Below are 26,434 nucleotides of genomic sequence, written 5' to 3' on the forward strand. Positions count from 1 at the left end.
GGTTGAGACCCAACTTTAGGTTTTGTCATTTTTGGTGAGATGATGAGAAACCTCTTATAAAATATGAAAGAGCACGTATTTCCAAGAGGAATTCAACATTTATTTGATGAAAATGGGATTGGAAATGGCTGAGATATCCAAAAATAGCGATAACAATAAAAGGTGGGACCCACCTTTTATGATGGTCGCTTTGTTTTACTTTGTTTTTGGATGTTTCAGCAATTCCAAAACCAATTTCCATCAAATAAACTTTGAAGTCCTCTTAAAATGGTATGTTCTATCCTATTTCATAAGTTGTTTCTTAGTATCTCATAAAAGTTAAATACCCAATCCTCATCTCCACCATCACTATATCATCCCTTTAAGCTTAAGAACCACTTTTTTTTTTTGAGTAAACATTAAACCTTAAGCTTAAGAACCACATTTTTTTTTGGAACAAATATTAAACCTCCTCTTGTAACATGAAGAATTGACCACACACCAACCACAAACATGCATGTATGCTCTCCACATTGGCAGGAAATTGGGTGTGATAATACTTGACATTGGGTGTGATTATACTCGCATTGCAGCCAAAATCTACACTGCACACAGAGCATTACTTCCTGGTCTCTGTTCACTCACGTTCATGCAGACCTCAAAGCCACATAATTCCTGTTCTAAATGATCTTCCCACTCCACCAAGTTCCGGGTGGATCGATGATGTCGAAAACTTCCCGGCAGCCAGCCCTCTTTTGCGTTTGGGTGTGCTTATCTTACTCGGAAGCAGCCATCAAACATAATGCTTTTGCAGTCTTGAATGAAGGCTATGTGTTATAGATTGTTTTACAAATGCATATAATTATTCATCCTTTCATTTTCCCTTGTTTGCACTGCCATGACGTACAGGTAACTAATTACTACGTACAGGAAGAAACAGTTTGTGGCATGAACTACATCACTTTACTTCTGGTATTAACATCATTACGAAGAAGGAAGAGGGGGTGGAGGGCTGGGGGGTGGGGCTGGGGGGGGGAAGGGGAAGATGGCTAGAGCACAGAAATCTTGACAGAGTTTTGTGAGCATGGTCTTACCTTTGGGTTTGACATGGCATGAACTACCTCACTTCACTTCTGGTAGTAATATCATTAAGTAAAATGAAGAGGGTGTGGGGGGCTGGGGCGACGGGAAGAGGGTTTGAGCACAGAAATCTTGACACAACTTTGTGGGCGTGGTCTCACCTTTGGGTTTGATCTCCTTGACATAGTTGCTAGGGAACCAGCCGGACCTGCCGTTCAGCATCCCCTCCCACCATCCTCCATCCACCATCAGCGTGACTGTGATGACGTCCCCCTTGTTGAAGTCCAGTTCATCTTCTTTCCTGCCCTCGAACTTGAAGCGCGCCCGGAACTGCTTCAGGGGCTCCGAGCCCATCGTGATAAGACCCGCCGGCATGGCCGCCATATCGGATACCAATCAAGGAAGCTGCGAGATGGAAACAAACGGAATGGCAGCAGTTGACTTTTAACATCAATGCGACAGTCGGGAGCTGTCTACACACTTGACAGGCACAATTATGTGATATACAATACTCAAGGGCAGTGGCTAGTTTCTACGAAAGCGTCCTTCTCGCCGAAATATTGCTTTCGACATTGAGGAGCATTGGCACGGGCCCGACTGCATGATCGCTCTCTCAAAAATTTCCACTTTCATGCGGCGGAATCACTTTCAGTGTAGAGACAACATAGGGGAAGATAACATAATCCTCACATCCAGACACTTGTAGAGAGTTTCATGTCTACAATAAATCAACCCATGGTTTCCCATGACAGATACCACTACCATCATGCTACCACCGTTTTACTTCTACTACTGTTCTTGCACACCAATTACTACTACTTCTACCACCATAATTTCTTCTAATGCTACTACCATTACTACTACTACTACTATTTGTACTACTACTACTACTACTACTACAAACTACTGCTGCTGCTGCTGCTGCTGCTACTACTACTACTACAAACTACTACTTACTACTACTACTACTACTACTACTACTACTACTACTACTACTACTACTACTACTACTACTACTACCACTACTACTACTAACTACTACTACTGCTACTTACTACTACTACTACTACTACTACTACTACTACTACAACTACTACTACACTTACTACTATTACTATTACTACTACTGCTTCTACGCTACACATATCTGAGTCAATCATAATTTATTTCAGTCTTTGTGTACACAGAGCAGGAGAAATTCTGCATAGATGATGCAGTCATGTTACCATGGCAATGACACCATATAATTTGAGGTACAGTATATCAAGGATTTTGAGCTCAGATGGCTTATTGACGTCAGATTACCCAAACTTTTAAAACCTGCCCAACATCTCCTCAGAATTAGGGCCATTCTATTGGGGTCATCATTCCACCAATTTTATTTTTAAAAACTGCTGATATATATCTCCCATTTTGAAAAGGCAGTTGCACAAGGTGCTACGGATGTGCCTACAAATGACAGGAGTGCTTACCTTCCAAAAAAATGATTACGCTTCTGAGATGTCGTCTCACAAAGAAATTGCCTCGAAGTCAGTCTGAAAATGGTTCTGCTCGTGGTCAATGCCTCCCCCGGTCTCTTGCATTCTGAGCGGGTCGCATGTCGTATATCCTGCAAGGATTCAAGAAGTGGACGTAATGAATATCTCAGGTAGTTATGGATTCAAGAGGCTCCTGAAAGTGTTGCTCCATCAAAACTTAATGAGGCATGCCGTATGTTTAGAGCCACATCATATCAATCTGTGCACTTTGCTTATTCTGTAAAATGAGTCTTTGCAATTTGCGATATGCACATTAGTTCCTGCTGCGGAGATGACGACCTGAATATTTGCCGCCGACAGTGGGTGGATCGACTTCGACTATGAAGATGCAAACTGGAGTTTCTCAACCGATGCAATGCATGCGCAATTGATTTCATATCAACAGAGGCATCAGGTGTAAGTCTGTGTATAGTTTCTTGATTATTGAATACTGTACCATTCTTGAAAGCAGACTCGGGACTTACAATGTTATGAATCACGTGAAGATGACATAAACTGTACCATTTATCACACAAAGAGCTTTTATAAACTAGGCAGATAGTAAATGTTCAATTGAAACCTTTCCCTTCCCCCCCCCCCCACCCCCTGAAAGAAAACCTCTCTTGACTGTTCTCAATACATTCTTTCTTTTCTTTTTTCTTTTTTGCTTTTGTTCTGGGTTTTGTTTTTTGGCTTCGTTTTGTTGTGTTTTCTGTTTTGTTTTTGACAATTGCAAACTGACCGAAACAGAGAATTAATCGAGTGAGGGCCATAATTACTTCCTCAATCACATCTCAATTTGCCTCGAGCAGCCATTGTTCCTTCTTTCGCAAGAAAGTACATTCTTGTTGCTGGACGTGGGTTATCTATAGCTATGTGCAGGCATGAGATTTCGACTCCATATGGAGTTTCCTGAATAAGGAAGAACCAATGTAAAATGAGAAGAAAGATCTAGGCCTATTTGTCTCAAGTTTCACTCTGAAACTGAGAACAAAAGTGACCTTGGGATTTTCACACTGAAACTATTTCAACAGAATTATATGGCACTTATTGCTCTTGTGCTTAGTACATAAATATCACATTTACTAAATACTCATGTCATGTCAAATTATATATTTACAGAAGTAATGGTATGGGTCTGAACAATGAGACTAGTATAGGGAGAGCCTTCCAGCTGTTCAAATTATTAGATGTCAGGCACCAGCAGTTTTGCATGAATGTATGGACCAACAAATAGAGAGGGCGGTTCCCGTAAGTGTCTGGGTACACAGACTAGCACCACGCTGGCACAGAAGCACAAAAATGGTAGGAGGCCATCTACTGGCCAAAACATTACATGTCAGGCTGCTTCCTAACTTACCATGTGGGACAATGCTCTGATTCAACAGTACATTTTCCTGATTTGGTATACAGGGAGTAAGAAGCACTATATTTAAAACCTTAATATGGTATAGCATAATGAAGTAAATAATCACACTTTGACTTTATCTGAACAGTAGGGATTCAACGAGACAAGTTTAACAAATTTATAAAAGAATGAAGGCCGACCTTCAATCATCACTTGATTAAAGATATTGATGCATCCACACCCAAGCACAAAAGTCATCTGCAATAACACTTTTACCATTTCTTTCATTAAAAAAAAAAAAAAAAAAAAAAAAAAAAAAAATGGAGGCCCAAAACAGCCCATGATATTTACAAATGCAAAGTCTGGGTCATATTGTTTACCCAGCTGAGCACATGCATGTACTTTGATTGATGGCACTTTAAAGGGATAATATAAAATGTAGTATTGGTTTAGAAGGGGAATTCCGATTTTAACTTCTTTGTGAGATAACTAGAAACCACTTACGAAATATTCTAGAGCATACAATTCTAAGAGGTATGTAAAGTTCATCTGATGAAAATCATTTTTGAAATGACTGAAATATATCTACAACAAACTAAAACAAAGTGGTAATAATGAGGTGGGTCCAACCTTTTATTAGAATCTCTTTGTTTCTTGATATCTCAGCCGTTTCAAAACCTATTTTCATCAAATAAACTTTGAACCCCTCTTAGAATTATATGCTCTAAATAATCAAAAGAAGTTGGAAAACTGAAACCTCATCTCTACCGATACTGTACCATCCCTTTAACTCTGTAATGGATCTTTGATGTTCTGGGTGTGTCGCGGAGCCCTTAACACAGTGTGCATGGTCCACCATGGTTAATATGAATGAGGTTGTATAATTCCCAGTACATAAATTCCTAGGTCCTACAGTAGGTAACTAGTGAATGTACAACAGCATGATTGGAGAGTGGCTAGTGAGCTAAATATCGAAAAAATATTACGTTCCATTACTTCCTCAAGATCCCTCCGTTCATCCTCTACAATGCAATTGACTCCTGGACCACGTACTTCCACAAAATACAGTGATCATGCTTTTTCTACAATTGCCCCTTCTCTCTGGAATTCTCGACCCGCCTATATACATCAAGCCACTTCCGTTAATCAGTTTAAGATTTTGCTTAAGACTTATCTTTTTAGTAGATAGTTCTTTGGAATAGTCCAGTTGTGGGTCGGTCAATGGAGGTGCACGCTGATTTTGATTTTCATTATTTATCGTAATTATACACTGTATTTATTTATTTTTTCTTTTTGGTATGTTTGTACTTGTATTTTGATATTTTTGTGTTATTCTGGTATAGATATTAATTTTTCCGGTAAACTGTGTGCTTAGAAACATCGGTATTAAGCGCCTTATAAATGTATTGTATTATTATTATTTATAATCATAATAATGTCTATTTCCATACACGTACAAGCGGGGGGCAGGGGGAGGAATGAGAGCGGGGAAGGACAGACAGAAATACACAAAGAATGAGAAACTGAGATAGGGAATGAAAAACTAAAGCAAAAACAAAGAGACCATAATGCACCATTGCCAGAGATTGGCAGGTCCTACAAATTTTGATGTGCATACCAGATGTGTAATACCAGGGTATCATCAGGCAAGGTTTGAATATTTAACACAGCCTCAACCATAGGGCTAGGTTATCACGGCCTGAAAACTCTGTGGTGGAAAAACGCAAGAAACCACTATCACCACCACCACCACAAAAAAAAAGTATAGAAAACAAAAAAAAAGTACAGAAAACAACAAAAAAAAAGGGGAAAAAAAGCTCAGTGTGCACTGCATATTAGTGTTTTTTGAAAACAGGGACATGACAGCATGGAAGAATTTCACTTACACGCTGGGTGCATTTATACTCTGCTAAACCAGAAACGTTCACGCGCACGAAATTTTTGCAAATTTTGCGGGGAGCCAAGATTCGTGACAGTATAAAGGTGCAAGTGTTAACGCTGGTCTACGCAATGCATTGAATGCCAGTGGCAATTTGCGAAAGTTTCAAGCTGCAAAACAAGCTTGTCGGCTCCAATAAGCCAGTTCGTAGTTCCACTTTGCGCATGAGTAGAAACAAGGTCATTCCGACCAACAGGCATAAGGGTTTTTAAATTCACTGGGATAAGCATCTGTAATGTAATGATTATTCATGAGATACTTATAAATGCTGCTTGCCAGCACATCCACCTGACAGCAAAAGTGGTATTTGGCAATATCAATAGAAAGAGATTGTCAATACATTCAATGCAAAATAATGAAATGGATGCTTTCCCAAGTGTAAATTGACGGATCATTCTGCTCATCTGGTCAACGCAACTCTATTCTTTGTTTGAACAGGATTGTGAATCCCATGAATTGTTATGTAAAGCTTATGCATTATGTCGCTCTAAAACGAGTGAAGTGCCCCTAACCGACTGAGAAAAGAGAAAGGTAATTCGTACCAATGCGCCCATGAGCTAACTCCGAACTAGCTTATTCGCATAAGTTTCATGTCCCGAATGCTTCTGGTTTCATAGCATTTCTGAAGGTATTGTGATATCTACATTTATATCTATTAAAAATCTGAAGTTGTGGAGCAAAGAAAATAAAATTTATCGGTAGGCATTCAAAAATGAAGCTTGCGTTGCAAAACTTTTTTATCAATATACTTGAAAGTATGCTCTCAAGAGAGTACTCAACTAAAATTTGAGAATTCTTTTTTTTTTAAATAAAAATGTGTAATCTAAGTTTCACTTAAGCTGTCTTCAGTACATTTACCGCACACCTATAGTCATTTGCTAACACAGAATGACATGCAAGCCCGCGAGTTTAAAATAGCCACGACCTGCACATACTGAACAGCAGATGGATGTCTCATACTCTTAAAATGTATCAATCATCTCTTCTTCTTCTTCTTCTTCTTCTTCTTCTTCTTCTTCTTCTTCTTCTTCTTCTTCTTCTTCTTCTTCTTCTTCTTCCTCTTCTTCTTCTTCTTCTTCTTCTTCTTCTTCCTCTTCCTCTTCTTCTTCTTCTTCTTCTTCTTCCTCTTCTTCTTTTTCTCCTCCTCTTCCTCCTTCTTTGCTATAGTGCTCACCTAGGATTTCATGCCAGGCAACTTAACTTCAAAGATTCTTTTAACATCTTCGCCATGCAGAAGACAGAAGTTCACCCGTGCATCAAAATTGTGTTTTGGGGGGTTTTTTTCAACTTCAAAAATGTGCATGCATAACTACACACACACTCACACATAAAATTACATAGAAAAAAAAAAGTTTGGTAAGAGCATCAAATCAAAAACTGAGAATGCTATTACATCAAATGCTACCATACAGACAGACAGACATACCTTGGCAGGACAAAGAACTAAAACAGACAGACAGATCTCCCAGGAATGCCATTTCACCCCCATGAAGAGTGAATACTTCCTCAGCAATTTAAGCTCACAGATGTTTAACAGAGTTGGGGCGGATCACGTTTTATTTGCATTCTCCGTGACCGCTCCCAACAGTGGAAGAAGCGAGAGTCTTGTATTACCTCCATTTAATCTGCCAAACTGTCAAACCAGCGTCAATCAATCATTCTTTCCTTCCCTACACAGCTAAAATCCTTAGTGTCAGTTTCCCAAAGTGCTTTCAATTCCTTGTGATGTATGTTGCAAAGATTATTATTTCCACCGCGCGTGCTACTGCACCAAACAAAAGGGCCACATTGAAAACAAAGAATGGATTTCCTCTATCACCTCACACTTCGTTATGTTCAGTGGCAATTCCACTTAACTGATGTTCAAAGTCCTTTGTATGAGGGAATTTGCTTCATAGTGCTATGCAGATCTGTGTTTATAACATTTGCCCACTTAAACCTTGAATTACATTTGCTGATCAAGCCCAAGAAATAAGATTATTTACCATCAAGGACACACTGATTTCTGGTATGAGAAGTATTGACAACTGTGATTCCAATACATCTGCAATTTTGACCAAGCCTGGTGTTCTACAAGGCCCTGTAAAGCATAATTTACCATTTTCAGAAGAAACAAAAAGCCAGTATCAATGCAATAGTTCTAAAATGTGAGTTCGGTATAGAAACTATCACTGTAAAAATTTGAATCAGGAAAATTAATGTCAAGTATTGTTACATATATGTAAAAAAGAATGTGAACAATACTTACAACAAAAATGTTTCCAGACTAAACCATCTACAGTAATGGTTTATTGAGAAAAATACCGATAATCTCCTTATCTATCTCAATAAAGCCTACAGTAACTTTATTGCAAAAGTTGTAAATGGTTGGATTTTTTAAAGAAACAAAAAGCCTACACATATGCATCAAATGTGATATCTCGAACAGTTTTTTCTTCAAATCACTGCTAGCAAAGGTAAATAGAACCTTTAATATTTGATCAACAATTATTCTTCAAACCGTCAATGAGCGATGATGAGAAAGGGAAACCAGGCTCTGCCAACCAATAAGTTGCAGCATCAGCAACTCGCTCACTCGGTATGAAGTGGTCACTTCAGCACAGGAAATCTTTGAAAGTTTCAAAAGTTTTACAGCGAAATCTACTGCGATAAAAAAAAAAGTACTGTGCACTACAGCTACTAAGCCTTTGCTGCATGATGGGAACCATCTGAACCACACATGTGAAGTCTGTGGGAATGTAAAATCTGGAAGGCAGGAGGTTAATGGCACGCACTTGAGAGATTGCAAGACTTGTTGTTTCTGGGTAAGGGTAGCAGACAAGATAACATCGTCATGACCCATCACTTGATAATTTAATTGTTGGGTTTTCCTTTTCTGGTTTTTGGAGGGGTTTGGGGGTTTGGTTTTTATTCATTCATTTTTTTTTTGTCTGTTTCTTTTCTGGTCCTCCTGACAAACAAAATTAGAGTCGCTTTACTCTGAGCAAACCTGTGACATCAGGATGACACAGAGCAGAAAAAAAAATAAGATTAAAAAAAATACATCTTCTCTTTCGTGCACCCCTCAACCTGTGCAACTACAAATTCACTGGGGGCTTCGACCAAACGGATCTTAATTTTCACCCCCCTCCACAGCCGGCAGGTGATGCGTCGTGCCCTCGATCATGGGACGGATTGGTTTATTTTCGGATGTACCTCAAGGCCAACGCTGATGCCATTCCCACCATACGTTTGCACCTTCAAACCTCATACACACAGGGTACCACATGAGTCCATACCCTTTAGCTGCACTGAGGGTCTTTACTCTTGACAAACGCACTCTCACAAAGTTATTTCAGCTTTCAAAAAAAAAGTTCCTAGCAAAGAATCAGTAAGATATACACTGTATTTATGTCATGAGTGGAAAATCTTACAATATGATTCAACCATTTCTCAGTCTAAGAGCTGCCTCATATGAAAACTCACCATTACGTTCAACAAAATGAAAACTGACTTTCTCTAACTTCTAATATAATTGCCACTGCTGATATTATCAATGTCCCCATTATTATCATCATTATTAACAGTATTATTGTCATTATTATGATATATAGGACTGGTAGCATGGACTATCTCTTGGGATATTAAAGGACAAGTTCACCTTCATAGACATAAGGATTGAGAGAATGTAGCAATATTAGTAGAACACATCATTGAAAGTTTGAGGAAAATCGCACAATCCGTTCGAAAGTTATGAATTTTTGAAGTTTTTGTGCAGTAACCGCTGGATGAGAAGACTACTGCAGTGTGTGAATAACTTTGATGTCACATGCGTACAACAATATAGGAAAATATAAAGAGAATTTCACAAAATTTCATGTTTAATATGAAAAAAGTTCACATTCCCCCGACTCGTTACCGACAAATGTTATGGGTAATATTACTCCCCCTGCCTTTAGAAAGAGCCAAGTCAAGTGCTCTTTTATTATGTGAAAAAAGTGAAAATATGTTGAATTTTCTTTATATTTTCTTTATACTGTTGTACGCATATGACTCACAAGCTGTAGTAGTCTCCTCATCCAGCGGTTCCAACATAAAAAATTTTTAAAATTCATAACTTTTGCATCGATTGTCCAATTTTCCTCAAACTTTCACTGATGTGTTCTACTAACATTGCTGCATTTTCTCAATCCTTATGTTTATGAAGGTGAACTTGTCCTTTAAAAAGGGTTGGGTTGGTATATTTTTTATGCATATGAGGCAGAAAACAGAACGATCAGAAATAGTCAATCGAATGTCCTTTCACACCAAAAATTTCAGTTTCTAGGAAGACAGATCAATTTGATGGATGAATCACTTTGATTCTCGAGGTTCCCACAATCATCACAATAAAAGACTCTACAAACTACATACAGTAAGCGAATATCATCTGTTAGGATGGCGCAGTCTGAAAGTTCTGAGCAGAAGAGCATCACATGTATATCACACACAATGTAGTTTACAGGTGTATATCTACACTGTAAATACATTTGTAGCTGTGATTTCATAAAAGGCGTTTTCACATCAGCCCGATAAAAATCCAAGCTCGAGATATTTTTCACGATCGCAAATTAGCATGCTATTTCATTTCCTATTCACATCAGCCCGAACATTATCAAATAACGCACTAGTTCGCATTAATCATCCTGCTACACGTGTATTTCGGAAATTTCCCGAGTTGGACTTGAGAAATTTTCTCGATCAATTAGCGCTCTAATTTGTATTCACATTATCAAATAGCGCGCTATTTCGTGATCGGGTTAATTTCCCAAGTCAGAAAATAGCACACTATTTCGAAACATCGGGCTGATGTGAAAATGCCTAAAGACAGCTTTGAGGTAGTAGTCCATTGTGCTGGTGTTTAATCGACCACATTACTTAAATAATCAAGATTCATCCACGTAAATTTTCCCAATGCTTCAAATTCCTCTTCTGGTGATAAAATGAACACACACAGATATGCACAGGTGGGACTACATCCCTTGTGAGCATGTGTCGCTGTCACATCCGATTGGAATGTCCCATTGTACACTAATGACATGATAATTCCTCTACCCACAGCACTGTAACACACAGATGACTGACAGAAATGAGTTCAAACCAGTGGACACGGCATAAGATTGAGAAGCATACAAGTGAAAAACAGAGAAACATGACAATAAATAGCACTACAATCTTCAATAAAACAATCTTGCAGTTTTATCATTTGATGTAAAGTAGGAAAACTAACATTTCTGAGAGTGTTGCATATGGTCAGGTCCCAAATTCTACGCTGGCTGCTAACATCACTTACAGTTGTGTACATTGTAGAAACAAAGGCTTAAAGCACAATAAATCTCAAAGAGAAAGTTGTCTACATAGAATTTGATAAGGTGTACCATAAAGTGCAATAAACAAATTTGCAGAAGGTTTGCATAAAATGATATATTTTGTTACAGCGCCCTTGTAACAGTATTAAATGAATTCAAATGACTACTACCAAAACATTGTTCAATTCAGTACTTATTTATGTCCATGTAGGGCAATCTCTTAATCAGTTGCAATAGCATCAAAGGAAATTGTACTTACACTTTGCAGAGCTTACCACTTATCAGTTTTTCAGTTAGCAATTGTATAATGTAGAATGTATACTGGTTATTAATTTGATATGCTTGCAGAAATATTCAAGGTTGGGACTGCATCATTACGCTATTTGCTGCTGCCCCATTGGTTTAAAATTTCCTTCAGCAATGCAAACATATATTTACAATTACACGCATCTGTGACACCATCATATATTTCAATTTTTCAAGCACAGTAAACAAGAAAAGAAGAACACAATCAAATAATTTTCCTTTTCCCTGACAACCCACTTGTGTTTAAATAGCCTTAGTCACTTGTTTCCTGCAAGAAGCAAACACTGAAAATAACTGAATATCATATTTTTTTAACGACACAAATATTCACAACTAGTCCAATTTTGACCACAAGCTGACCACATAGGTTTGGCATAACCACCCAGGGGAATTTGGGGGAGGTGTGGTATTTTGTCATAATACGATTTGGGGGATAATGGAAATAATTGTGGAATTTACAGAATGAATAAATATCGTCAATGATCAACACCAGAATCTCAGTGTAATCAAACAATATTTATAAGAATTGCCAATGTGTGCACACATTGTGTGCCCATATAAAAAAAAATATTTGCTGGTGTTAGAAAATTCTTTGAAACAGGGTACACGTATATAGCATGACCTTGGAACAGTTTAAAACTAACCCAGGTCGGCCCCGTCCACCTTCTATCATTAAAGGACAAGTCCACCTTCATATACATGTGGATTGAGTGAAGGCAACAATATTAGTAGAACACATCAGTGAAAATTTGGGGAAAATCGGACAATCCGTTCAAAAGTTATGATTTTTTAAAATATCTGTGAAGTCATTGCTGGATGACAAGACTACTACAGTGTATGATGTCACATGCGTACAACAATATAAGGAAAATAAAAAGAGAATTTCACAAAACTTTACTTTTTGAGTAAAGTACACATTGCTTCGACTTGTTACTGACTTATGTTAAGGGTAATATTATTCACCCTACCTTCTGAAAGAGAGAAGTCGAGTGTTCTTTTGTTATGCGAGAAAAGTGAAAATATGTTGAATTTTCTTTATTCTTTCTTTTTATCGTTGTACACGTGTGACATCACAAGCTTTGTATAGTAGTCTTCTCATGCAGCTGTGACTGAGCAGAAACTTCAATAATTCATAACTTTTGAACGGACTGTCCGATTTCTCTCAAACTCTCACTGATGTGTTCTACTAATATTGCTGCATTAACTAAACCCACATGTCTATGAAGGTGAACTTGTCCTTTAAAGGCAAAAAGTAGTTCTCAGAAAGGCTCCAAATTCATCTTCCATCATTTGGAATTTGCTTGCAATATCCAAATAGTCTACCAACAAACCTGTCTGGCTGATGCAATTTGCCAGGATATTGAGTTGCGTTGAAGGATTTTTAAAATTAAACGTAAAACGATTTTGATAATAGTACACAACTTTTTATTCCTACAAATGTGCCCTTCCCATTCAGTAACAGGTACAGCTGTATGAGTAGGTAGAACCTTGCGCGATGTTCAATCGTGCCATAGAAATCATACTTTTCAACAACTTAGATACGATTCACTCTGGCACTGAAGATTGTTGGACACTACTGTGACCCAATTTGTAGATTATCCATAATTGATTATGAAAAAAAAAAAGATCACATAGTAGCAACTATGATTGGGTATACGCTCTGAGGTTGGAATACTTCCAGAAAGCCTTTTGGGGTAATGTTTCGCATTTTTGTCATTACCCAACTTCAATTGTGTTAAGAGACAGCATTATTTCATATATTTCTTATGCATGTGAACATTTTAGAGCAAAAATCGACAGTTCGGCAGACATATGAGAACTACATTTCCACTGTAAATCTACATATTTGTTCTCTACAAGGATGATCTGCACCAACCGCTGCTCTCAATGGCAAGCATTATTCGCACTCTCAGGGTGCTACATAAGCACTTGCCCGATTGCCCAGGGCAAGTGAAAAATCAAATTCGGGCAAGTGTTTTTAAACAATGATAACAAATGCTTGCCCGAATGGGGCAAGCAAAAGTTTTGAAGCCACTTTTCCACTTATACCACCCAATAAACCCCACAAAGTTAACCATACAGAAGCCCAAAGACAATGGCTGTTTAGTGATGCAACACACTTAATATTTCATTTCAGCAACTTTCCAACATTTACGTGAAGAAGCCCCAATGCCATGCAATGGCAACATTTGAGCGGACTAAGTTTGTCACTCCATTGTGTTTCGGTATGCCAATTAATGTGAGCTGTTTATTCAAAAGATTGCATTTTATTAAGCCCTTGACTAACACATGATTTTCTGTTTTAATTTCCTGGGCTTTCTTTTTGGGCAAGTAAAATTAATGTCTCGGCAAGTGTCTTGCAGCAAATTTGAAAATCTGCTTGCCCGACCAGGCAAGTGGTAAAAAAAAAAAGTTTAATATGTAGCACCCTGACTCTATGGAATATTACAACAAAATCCAGTTCAGAAGGGAAATCTGTCGAGTCCCTCTGACAGAGTAAAAACCATCTTTTTCCTTGCGCGAGCTTGGAGTACTGTACATACCTCGGATCTCTGAGAAATCACAAAATCTGTGCAGTCTATATTTAGAATGGGGAAGTTATTTATAAATATCCCAAGTATAAATCCAAACCCACAGTCATTCGTAAAAGTGAATCATTCACAAGGGACTTATAGGGGAGACACTGTATGAATCATTGGGGGGAGAAGACTATCAAATGACTTCGGGCACTGCCGAGACGAAGAACGAAAAGGGGGAATTTCTCAATGTTTTCATCCAAATTCTTGCATGTCTTTGTCGAAGAATGCACACACTACAACTGTACATTACCTTGGCACATGTACCATGGGCTATGTTCCAAGTACACACACACAATGCCTTTTCTTTTTATGCTTTCCTCTCCTTCCTTCCCCCCCCCCCCCCACAGATGGCCATCAAGGTTACAACTGTACTTCCTCATTATCAAACTGCACAACCTACAGAGCTGAAAACAAGCCATCGCCATACTGTTTAAACGACAGTTGACTGTAAAATGTATTTCATGGTTCACCTGCGATAAATACATAGAAGCATGTTCATGTGTGTGTGTGTGTGTGTGTGAAATACTCTGCTGCTAGCCCTTTCCCATCAAAGTTTTGTGTTCATCTTGAATAGTGTACCATGTACCAGGAGTACCTAGAAAACTGGTATGTTACAGTGTACCATAAACAAACGTTAAAACAGAGATTGTCCACATAAAACAATATGCATATGTATGATTATTATTTTCTGTCATCAAGTTCCTCTAAAAAAGATAACATAAAAGCATTCACATGTTCACTACCCAAGGCTAGCTTATTTTTCTTGCTCATTATAATTCATTAGAGCCATAAAATGTACATCAGCAGACATTCTGAGTATCTGGTACCTACAGTAGCAGTGAGAAGTATTACTGTACCTTGCTCTTTCGACAGACATATGTACACTGTAATCTACGACGCATACAAAGTGTAGTTCTCTACCCTACCACAAGGGATATACCGGTATCCTTCACTCATCTTCATCTTCTAAACATTGTACAACTGATCTTGTAAGTCAACCTAAAACAAGTAAAAAATAAAAAAAAAAAACACCTGGCTATTAAAGTGCAATAAATTTATACCCCAGATGGATGTAGACATGTTGTAATTTTACTGTCCAAGTAAGAATTCACATTTGCAACTTCCCCCTAGAGTTTTTCTGGTCTCTCTGAATTCGACTTACACTACACTTGTAGGTTGGCTGCACATGCTACAAAACAAGATAATCTTTTGAAAGTAGTAAAGGGGAAGGGGGGCTGTTAACATCCTGATCTGAATAAGCTGCTCCAAATTTGATGAATCAATGAGTCAAATACGCCAAGTCACTGGGAAGAACGAATGTGCCACCCTCTATTGCTAATGAGGACAAGTGGGCAACTTGTACCTTTACCGTGATATTCTTATCTCAAAATAGCCACAACATGCACTGTAAAACATCTAAAGTTGGCAGGAATGATATACCAATATCTCTACCTTACTTCCTTGTACTCAAGGACATATAATACTCACTGTGGGTAGGTATGATACAAACACTTTACAGTACCTCTGGTACAGTGTAGGTACGTATATCACATATAGCTGCCTTTATTCTGCGTGAATAGCAATTAGTCCTATTGTAACAAACTAGTGTATTAATCATCATAATCACGCACTAGCCGATCTTTGTTTACAAGTATGATTTCATAACCTCAGTTAGTTTACCTTTTCAGACTGTATTTTCCCCCCAAGAATTTCTAAGACCACTACATACTACGAATTCTGCTTCGCAATTTTCACAACCACAAGGAAGCCTTTCACGCTCCAATTGAAATGTAAACTCTGTAAACAACCAAACGACATCATATTTGGATTTCAAGAATATCATTGTTAGAGAAACACAACCTCACCTACGCTGTACATAAACACGATGCATTAACCTTTCTTCAGGAGAAGCCGAGTGGTAACAGTCACGAACAAAACAAATGATAAACATTATGCTAGGAAACTTGAAATCACATTGTTACTGCCAGCTTTTTTTAAGATACCCACATACAGCGTGACCATGTGAGTTTATTTCTACTCACATTCAAGTGGTCATACTGTTCATTTAATCCATCAGACACTTGCCCACATGTTTTTATTTCATTACGTCAATTCCAAAATATAGAGATTTCATAAAGTAAAGTGTATTAATATACTGAAAAAACAACATTGGGAAATGGTAGAGCATGGTGCTAATAATATTTAAAAAAATAGAGAAAGAAATGAGAGAGTGAAGCTCTTTTTACCGATTCAAAAGAATGACAAAAATATTTCAAATTGCACTAAAAAAATGTATACAGGTATCTTGAATTTTGACAAGTTGACAGGCACTATCAAAATGCATTGATCCCACAGACTGGATATTTTCCGTGGATCATTCTTTCTCTGGCCGCTCAAGCTCTCTACGGAATCCATTATACAGTATGCATGATATACGATACACAATTATATGCATGTAGTACATGTACAATTATACATTATGTGCGCAATGGTTTGACCAGCTGTAGCAACGTACAGCTGTACCATACCCTCACCCAGTTGTTTGAGCTCAGATTCAGCTAACGATGCATTCCTTGATATTGTGACAAGATGCAATGAACACAGGCATTTACATGTACATGCATTTCGGTAAATTATGGAGGAAGGTAACAAACAATGAGAAGAAAATTGGGTTACCTCTTTATAGGTGCGTTTCCATGTCACAAAGTTAATTTTCACGGTATTGACGCACATACTCCATTTAAAGCATTCACAGAAACCAGGACAACACTATATAGTGGGGGGGGGGGGGGGTTGTTTTGTTTTGTTTTTGTTTTGTTTTTTTTTATCTTAATTTGCATGGCCAGTAAGGAAGCCCTTAAAAACTTATTCAAATATGTTGATATGTGAAAAATACAATGTACAGCTGTACTACATGTGTATATAATGAGATAACAATTTGTACTACATATGTGTGTAGCTTATTTCCAATCAGTCACATAAATTGAACCAAATCAGTTGTCACAAAGCATTGATTTCGACGACGACTTTCATGTCGTCACTTAAAACAACTCACATTTTGCAAGCTTTGGGGTGTATGCTGCCTACACAATCTGTGCAGTCGCCCAATTTTACTTGAATTATGAGGGTATAATGGTATCTTTCAAGTACCGGTGTCCAAACCAGGAGCTAAAAATCAATGTACACGTACTACAGGTGTATGATTTTGGCAATTGAATGTAGTCAGTAGAGAAATGCATTTCCTGGAGCTCACTTTTAATACACACGCCAAACAAACACACACAAGTCCATACATCTGCAGAATACACTAGTGTCAGGGACTACAAAAATAGCTATGATCTGGTATCACTTTATATCAATGTGACTTTCAGAGTTAGAGCATGATATATAATGTAGTTGTTACGGAGATACTCATAGCTTAAAGGCATTATTTACCATTTGCAGATGAAAACAAAAACCCAGCTTTAGTGCTTCAAAATAGTTCTAAAATGTGAGTTTGGGATAGAAACAACCGATGTAAAAATTTGAATCAGCACATAGTCAATGTTAAGTATTGTAAAATGTGAAAAATAGTTATAATAAAAGTGTTTCTAGACTAAACTGTCTACAGTTATGGTTTAATGAGAAAATAGTGGTATCTCCTTACATTTTAGGCTTTATTGTGAAATTTTTATATGGTAGGATGTTCTGTGATACAACTGACGTACACATACACTGTACATGTATGCAACAAATGTGATAACTCGAACATTTTTAAAATCACTGCTCCCAATGGTAAACTGTACCTTTAACAGCATCAGCACTAGACCCACACTTGAAATTCCCCACTGTTAGCTCAAATGTTCTGCAGTTTATGTAGACACACTACACTCCAGTCAACAGGTCCTTGTGTGGTGCTGGACTTTATAATTTTGACGTGGATGTGACATGAAAACTGTTGAAACTAAGATTCAAGACCTACGATTGTAGATATATGGTCTGTGTAGATCTAGATCATTAAAGAGATGCATATATAGGCGTATTAATATTAGGCAAAGTGTCTGGACTTTCTAAAAACACTGTCCAATCTTGGTAATCACATACTTTAGGGGCAACCTACACTTTTGTACATTATCGGTACCTCAATCCGCGTACCGGTATGCCTAACTCGTACATGTATGCCATGAACCAGTACGTACAGAGCAGCTGGTGAGCTTCCACTGCTGCTGTAGTATGGAATGCCGTCTGACAAGTCACTAAAGTTTTTACGAAGAAGCAAATTATGCATGTGAAGCTACTAGCCACCACAAAAGAGTGACGACAGCATTTATACACACAGACACCCTTCCTCACACACAATCCCACAAACAAGCACACAGACACATACACTTGTACCAATTTATAGCACTAACTGCAACCAACCCTAAACACGGCGGACTGTTGATGTCAGCATTTTAGATTAAGTATCTCTTACATGGTGGTAGTTTTACATGAAATTAAGCTTTAAATGCACTGTGTATGCAATTATTTTCAATTTGAATATAGATGTACATGTAGGTCAATCATCAACATTTAACTAACAAGGGGTAACATTTGGTTCCTCCAATAGTTCTTTACTGTCCAAATTGATGATTTTTCTTGATTTGGTCAAGTCTCTTACAATACTACAATGTAAATCACTATGGAATCTCTGATTTAAACTTTGATTGTGTGAAAAATGCGATTTGAAACCTACAATAAGTATGCACATGTGCTAGCCGATCATCGCCTTTACATGAGCATTAAAGACACAACCCGGTACTCCGGGGTGCTCTACTGTGAATCACGGAAAGAAGACGAATGATGAAAAACGTCTATCGAAGACCATGGGAACAGTCTGGCTAAGTGCAAGTTTAGCGTCAGGCATAAATTAGATAGACTATTTTTAGAATCTAAACATTTATTTTTTAGTAAAAAGCCAACCTTTTGCTGCAGCTCTGTAGCCCAACCAGATGCCGTGCCGGTGCGAAGCCTGTCGCGACGCATGTGTACAGCCACAGGGTTGTGCTGCAGCTGGTGAAATAGGGCACTTTACATGCCTGAATTGTTTTGTTTTGTTTAGTTTTTTCTCAACTTACACAAATGGCATGCTATTAACTCAGGCTCTCCCACAGTGCAGTGGAGACAGTGGAGTGTCCCGGGGTTACCGGAATACATGTGCTCAAACCCATGCGCAGTGCCTGACAACAGAAACAGGAACTTGAATTCACACGCACTGTGCTATCGCAAAACAGATAAAGTAAAAGAAGGGTCCTAAATTATGAAGGCAAAGCAAGAGAGGTGTAGAGCTACAGTAGACAGAAAAATCTGTCTGTCCAGGCTAGGAGTCTTTTATCTTTTTTTTACTTTATCGATCGGCTCTCCTCCGTAGGAGGGGATCCGTGAAGCCAGACGCAGTCTCCGCAGAACATATCCCCGATGACCAAATACAGACCGATCTTTTAGTCAAATGTATTGTAGACCCTGATCTTCACGTCATTTTGATTAGGACAGAATAGAGTAAAACCCCCAGTTTTCACCTCCAAAAATCCATCTAAAATCCCAAATTTTGCTGTTAAAAATGCATAATCGGTGCAACTTATCCAAAGCGCGAGCAAATCAATTCCCGTGTTAAGAATCAGGGTAGCCGAAAAAGTACTAAAAATTGAGAAATACGCTGATCTCCTGCAAGATGTTTCGCTTATTGCAAGCTCAGAGTGTGATGGTATCCTCAAAAACACAAAAGAAAAACAAAATCTCTGTACGCGTACATGCCGATGCAGTGACTAAATGTACAGGGGTTGAATGCAAGTGCCAACTCGGCAGAATTTGGACACCAACGGGCGCTGCAACGTCCCCGATTCAACTTTGCGCCAACAAGGTATGGCGCGGCGCACTTTTCAGCGACCTTGCATACACATCAACATTGAACGTGCATACAAAGTGTAGTGCGCGTCCGAATTCTTGAGAGGCCGGACAAATTCTGGGGGATTTATCATGGTAATATTATCATTTGGAGATTTATGAAATTTTATGATGTACTGAACAAAATCAACATTGACAAAAAGTAGTTTGATATAGTTTACGTTGCAGATCCAGATATAATTTTGTAATTTTATAGGTAAACTTTATTACCAGTATAATATTTGAGTTGAACAAATATTGCACAAAAAAAAAAAACTAGTGGTGGTTTTACTCTTGACAGTTCTATACTACTAGACTTCTATAAAGTATGTCTATAAGTGGGACTAAAAAGGAATATGGCACAGAAAGTCTAGCTACACATTATAGAGTCTTTGGATGTTTACATTGCCCCAGCCCATGCCCAAAAGCAAGGCAGTTTTCACCACTAGCGTTACAGGTCACTCGCAGCTTGCAGTATAAAATGGAATCTACTCGTACTCCCCAACATCAGGCCAGGATAGACCTGGCTAGATCAAGATCATGTATCTAAATAGGTACCAACGATTGTAACGACTAACAGTACCTACAAGACGGTGAGTAAAGTTAGACCTAGGCCCTAGTCTAGACTATACTATCTGAAGAAGGAGTCTGAAGAGTGAGAGAGCGTGAAACTAAGTAAGGGGTTAGTGAATAGTCCCGTAGGCCGTATCCCGACTCTTCAGCTCAGCTCAGCTCATCAGGAAAAGGCAATACGATACTGTCTGTACTGTAGTGTAACTGCTAGAACTACAGTACAGTGTTCAAGTATTCCTATGCTATGCCTATGGATCAATTGAAATGGTTTTTAAGTCATACAGAAGTACCAAATAGGAAGATATGTACCTGTTATTATTCGATGAAATTACAATGGAGCCCAAGAGAAGACTTAACAATCTTCGACATTGTCACAATAACTTATCAATCCGTTCTATCTTCTTCCGGAAGTAAAACATACAATAATTCCCATTTCAAAATGGCCGCATATAGACTCCGTATTATTCGCCGGTTTCGGCTGAGGTTTTTTCACGACATCCCACGTATTTCCCCACGTTGCTCACAAAATCCAGATGATGATGAATCAACAGAAGGCATAAATCAGTTTCTTGGGTGCTGAAAGTTTACACTGAGCTCAGTTCCTGCAGCAAACTGATCACTTTCTGTCCTGTACAGAGTTCAAGATTGCACACCTTTTCGCGATCGCGCGAGTTAGATAAATCATGGGTGGCGAGTTTGTGTACATATTCCTATTGGCAGACTGGGCTCGTGCATCCGCACTATGTAGCGTGACAGTCAGATGCAAAAGACGTGATTACGAACCAGTCAAAATATGGCGTTGAATTTGACTAGTCTAATTGCCAGGCGACATTGATGTGGTCAATGAGAATTAAAATGATTGAAGTAATGATATTTTATATAATAATGATACTGTTGATGATAAATGTGATTAACGATGAAGATACTGATGGTTATCTTGATGGCATTAACAACAAAATAACAATGAAAATAATACTGATATTCAATCGTCTCCATCATCCTTATCATTTTTGCTTTCATTGTTTCAATTCATTCATTCATTCATTCATCCATCCATCCATCCATTCATTCATTCATTCATTCATTCATTCATTCATCCATCCATTCATTCATTTATTCATTCATTTTTTCATTTCCAACAGAAACATAAATATTTTACAGAAATTGAATACATAAATATCATCATAACACATAATAAAGGATAACTTTACAAAGTATTGTAAGAACATTGTAAATATATTGCTGTCAACTTGTCATCAATGCAACCCCGTGAAATCGAGTATAGGTACCTACTCAGTACGCCTATATCATAACTATGAAGTATGTGCAAAATACTTATACCGCCGAGTTTCTTTTTACTTTGCCCTTGGCGTGAGATGGTGACTTTCTTTTAGAGGGGGGGGGGGGAGGGGTTAGGGCCCTGTCTTATAAAACTTGTGATAGAAATCAATCAATCACAAATCTCTTGAAAGCTGCAATCAATCACAACCTGTGATTGATTGATTGCAGTTCTCCGTCTTAATTTCAATCATAACTTTTTCATAAGATGGATTTGCATTCAATCGTATAAATTGTGATTGATTTGAATAAATCACAAGTCTTTATAAGACGGGGCCCAGGGGTTGATCTGTAGCTTTATGCTGTGGAGTGGGGTGGGGTGGGGAGGGGGTTGACAATGGGTCATGAAAAGAGAGCAAAAAAAAAAAATGAAAACGAAAAATTGAAAAAGAGTCGTCACATTTTTTTTCTTTTGCTTACACTTCTCTCCCCAAATCAGCTGACAAGTAAAAACAAAACAAAACAAAAAACAAAAACAAAGACAAGCAAACAAAACAAAGATTGGGTGTTAAGCCCCCTTAACCGGCGGGGGGGGGGGGGGGACCAGGAATTCCGTTAAGAGGGGGTGCCTTTACAAAATTATAGGGCACGCCCCCCCCCCCATCTTTTCTTTTTATTTCTCTTGTTTTAACAAAAATTAAAGGGGCGCGAGCCCGATTTGCGCCCCGCCTGGATCCGCCACTGTTAACCTAACATGAAACAAAGAAAAGGAGCCGAAGTGGGGGGGGGGGGGGGGGGTGTTAACACCTGAAGCTGTGAACAGATTCGGATAAAGCTTACAGGAAAACTTGACACATGAAACAGATGTTAAAATTTTGATAGTGATCCGGACCACCGTCTGGATCCAGGATTTTTTTAAAGATAATTTTGAAGAATTGTTAATATTGGCCCACAGGGCCACTAAACGAGGGAATTCAATCTGCGCATACAGTATATTTTGAAATACATTTTATTTAAATTTTCCAAATCAGTAAGCTCAAGATGCATTTAATGCATTGCTTTGTTAGAATAACTGAACTGAACTGAACTGAACTGAATAATAGCACTGAAATACGTGTTGGGGTATCAATATACCTGAAATTGGAAATAAGAAAGTTATAAAATTTTAAGTTTCACCCGTTTTGACATGCGCAGTCACGCAGATCGGAAGAGGTGATGACGTCATAATTACGGAAGTCTCCCATTGGTTTGTACACAAATATTTTTGTAGTGTCAAAATTATGTGTTTTGTTTTGTTTTGTTTTGTTTTGGGTCGATAATTCTATCAACTGCAATTTCTGTACCCTATAAAAATCATCGTTGCTATCATAATATACACCGGTTATTATGAGAGGTTTTACCCATACTGATACACACTGCAATTCTGAAGGATTTAGGTCTAAGCTTTTTGGTTATTACAAGAATAGAGTAATTTCTTGCAACAAGGAATTAGAAACACTGACATATATCATAAAAGGATCAAGCTTATAACCTAAGTGAAATGGGAGATTTGGGAAGAAATTGCATCACTACCTCCAGCAACTGGAGTATGACATTATTGTAGTTGCGACTATTGTCACTCATAATATTCTGTGCATGAAAACGCTGAAAACTTTAAACTTCCATGAATTATATACTTATTGGGGTGAGGCGTGGAGTTGTAGCTCCCTTCCCCGACTACACATATTCCCCCATTTTCTTTTAATAAAAAAACAAAAAAACAAACAACGAAAATGCAAAAATGCAGCCCGAGATTCTTCCTTGTATATAGGCCTAAAAATATTGAAGGGGAGACGGGGGCCGATCGCGAGGGGGCGTTACCCATTGATCCAACCCCGAGCACCCGATACTACACTCTGATGCCCATAGGCCTACCCCCTGGCTTGAGCCCCCTAAACTAACAACAACAACAACAACAACAACAACAACAACAACAGCCAGTGGCGTAACTACGGGGGGCATGGGGGGGGGGGGCACGTGCCCCCCCAATCCGCTGGTTAAAAAAAAAGAAAAAGAAAAAAAGAAAAAAAACTGTATACCAAAATGGTAAATCAAGGGTTAGTAAACTGCTTTTGAAATCGACATGAAAGGGTGATCAAGAAAAAAGATATTTTTCTAAGATTTCTTTTAACCATATTATAACTAAAGAGGTGTATATAGTGAAACATTGTTCAAAAAGCGACGACAAAAGATTGTGATTTAGTTTGATTCCTAGTTGGCATTTTGAATATAAGCATGCCGGATGTGCGCAGTGTATACTCAGAACATCGGAACGGCAAAAAGAGTCGCTGCAATGTTGCGCAATGTGATGTAGGTTGTACACATTTGCAATCAAAGCTAGATCATTGATTTTGCAGTGTTGCTTAGCATACTATTCTATAATAAAATGCCTTGCATTGCCAATAATAAGACTTGACCTTGGCTATTTCCTAACTTTTCCATCCATATGAAACACACACACTCACAAACACAAACAATTAGGGGATGCTCTATATAAAGTGCAGATTTTGGACATCCTTCTCCCGCTTGGTCACTTCGACGCCCCCTCGCTGGTCATACCTCCCCCAATCATGAACATAAACCGACACCCTTGACTACCAGTGGCGGATCCAGGGGGCTCACCGGGCGCCCCCTCCCTCCAAAGCGAAAAATATATATATAAAGTAGCTATACAAACGACAGTTTTTGGACTGTAAAATGTCAACATTTCCAAGCTCGCTCGCTTCGCTCGCTCGCCATTCTCCTGATGTGACTGCCAGTAATTGCCAGCAGTTGCGCCCGGTGCGCCCCCCTCCTCCTCCTGAATTTCCAAAGCTAAAAAATATAGCTATAAACGACAGTTTGGGGACTGTAAAATGTCAAAATTGTCAAGCTCGCTCGCATTTAATCGTTATGCCATTCTCCTGTTGCTGTCAGTAATTGCCAGCAGTTGCGCCCGGTGCGCCCCCTCTCGTTATAATTTCCAAAGCGAAAAAATATAGCTACAAACGGTAGTTTGGGGACTGTAAAATGTCAAAATTTTCAAGCTCGCTCGCTTCGCTCGCTCGCATTTAACCGTTGATATGCCATTCTCCTGATGTGACTGCCAGTAATTGCCAGCAGTTGCGCCCGGTGCAACCCCCTTAATTTCCAAAGCAAAAAAAAAAAAAAAAAAAAAAAAAGAATATATATATATATATATATATATATATATATATATATACAAACGGCCGTTTTGGGACTGTAAAATGTCAAAATTTTCAAGCTCGCTCGCATTTAATTGCACCGTTATGCAATTCTCATGTTGCTGCCATGAGGTGCCCCCTATGTCTTGACCCACGGTACGCCATTGACAACAACAACAACAACAAACAAACAAACAAAAACAAAAAACAAAAGCAAAACAACTTCATATAAAAAAAACTAAACAAAATAAATCAATAATCCGCGGCCACTGGTTCATGATTATCATAATACAGGTAAAAATCTGAAAGTTTCGTTATATATAGGCCTAATTTTACGAAACAGTTGGGCATATCCCTCAGTACACACAATAATCGTGCAAACTAAGATCATGCGATTGGATGTCATTGGCTTTCAGTTGGTTCATGATTAAAAGGGGGAAAAGGAAACAGAATTAAGGCATATTTTTGGTTGATGATCCATTATCTGCACCCTCATAACCTAACCCCCCCCAAAAAAAAAATCATCATTGCTATTAATAGCATATAGTTTATATTACAACTCGACAATCTGATACCAAGAATTCAAGAAGGTTTTCGTTTTCATAATCATGATAAACAGAAAGTTTGTGAGAACATAATTATCATTTTGTACCACATTAATCTGCATGACTATAAGGCCTATAATTGCGATCTAGATAAAAGTATATGTGAATCTTTGAAAATGAATGTCACACTTTTTCTTACTCCGGTGTCCTGTTCTTATCAGACCAGTGGTATTATATTTTCTTCTTACTGGGACCTATATTAATAGGTGTATCTTTGATGACTAATATAACGATATCATCTTTTCAAACTGACCAAACACAAAATCATAGTCAAATTACAGAAGAATCTCATCATAAGGACATCATACCTTAAAGGAGACATCCGATTTTTACATTTGAAACAACTATAAATTAGTTATACTGAGGACAGAGTTTCAGAATTTGTGATAATTGGGATGAAGAATAAGAATATTTTCAACATTAAGAACAAATTGCAATGAACAAGGATGATGACATGGCAGAGTCACCATAAGAATGCATGAGTTAGGGCTCAAGGAAGCAGAACAAAAGAAGAAAGCATGCATAAATTATACACAGGTGAACTCGCAAGCAAGCGGTATTGTAGTGGAATGACACTGCTACATTTCTGAAATATGTGAACCTCCTATGTCATCATCCTTGTTCAGTGTAATTTGTTTAAGGTTTTTCAAAGTACTGTTTTTCTGCTGAAGAACAACAATAAAACAACTATACATGGAGTTGTTGATTTATGTACTATGGGTACATGATGTGAAATTATGAAAATCGTCTGGAATGTCCCTTCAACTTCTTTCCTCGATATACCACTCGATAACATAAT

The 26,434-nt window shown here is 38.2% G+C and overlaps 1 protein-coding gene across 2 annotated transcripts in view; it reads right to left on the minus strand.

Moving 5' to 3' along the window:
- Positions 1-21,207, minus strand: part of LOC139737171 (rho guanine nucleotide exchange factor 7-like) — a 79,183-nt gene extending 57,976 nt beyond the window's left edge. For both annotated transcript variants that reach the window (XM_071647850.1, XM_071647849.1), the window contains exons 1-3: positions 20,859-21,207; positions 2,532-2,668; positions 1,221-1,464 (exon numbers count right to left, since the gene is read on the minus strand). In XM_071647850.1, coding sequence (XP_071503951.1) covers positions 1,221-1,443 — 223 coding nt within the window. In that variant the 5' untranslated portion in view covers positions 1,444-1,464; positions 2,532-2,668; positions 20,859-21,207. The remainder of the gene's footprint in view (positions 1-1,220; positions 1,465-2,531; positions 2,669-20,858) is intronic.
- Between the last annotated feature and the right edge of the window lie 5,227 nt (positions 21,208-26,434).

This window comes from Diadema antillarum, unplaced genomic scaffold, assembly GCF_040938485.1.
Source record: "Diadema antillarum isolate AM-2024a unplaced genomic scaffold, OU_Dant_1.0 seq00000684_RagTag, whole genome shotgun sequence".
NCBI classification, from domain to species: Eukaryota; Metazoa; Echinodermata; class Echinoidea; order Diadematoida; family Diadematidae; genus Diadema; species Diadema antillarum.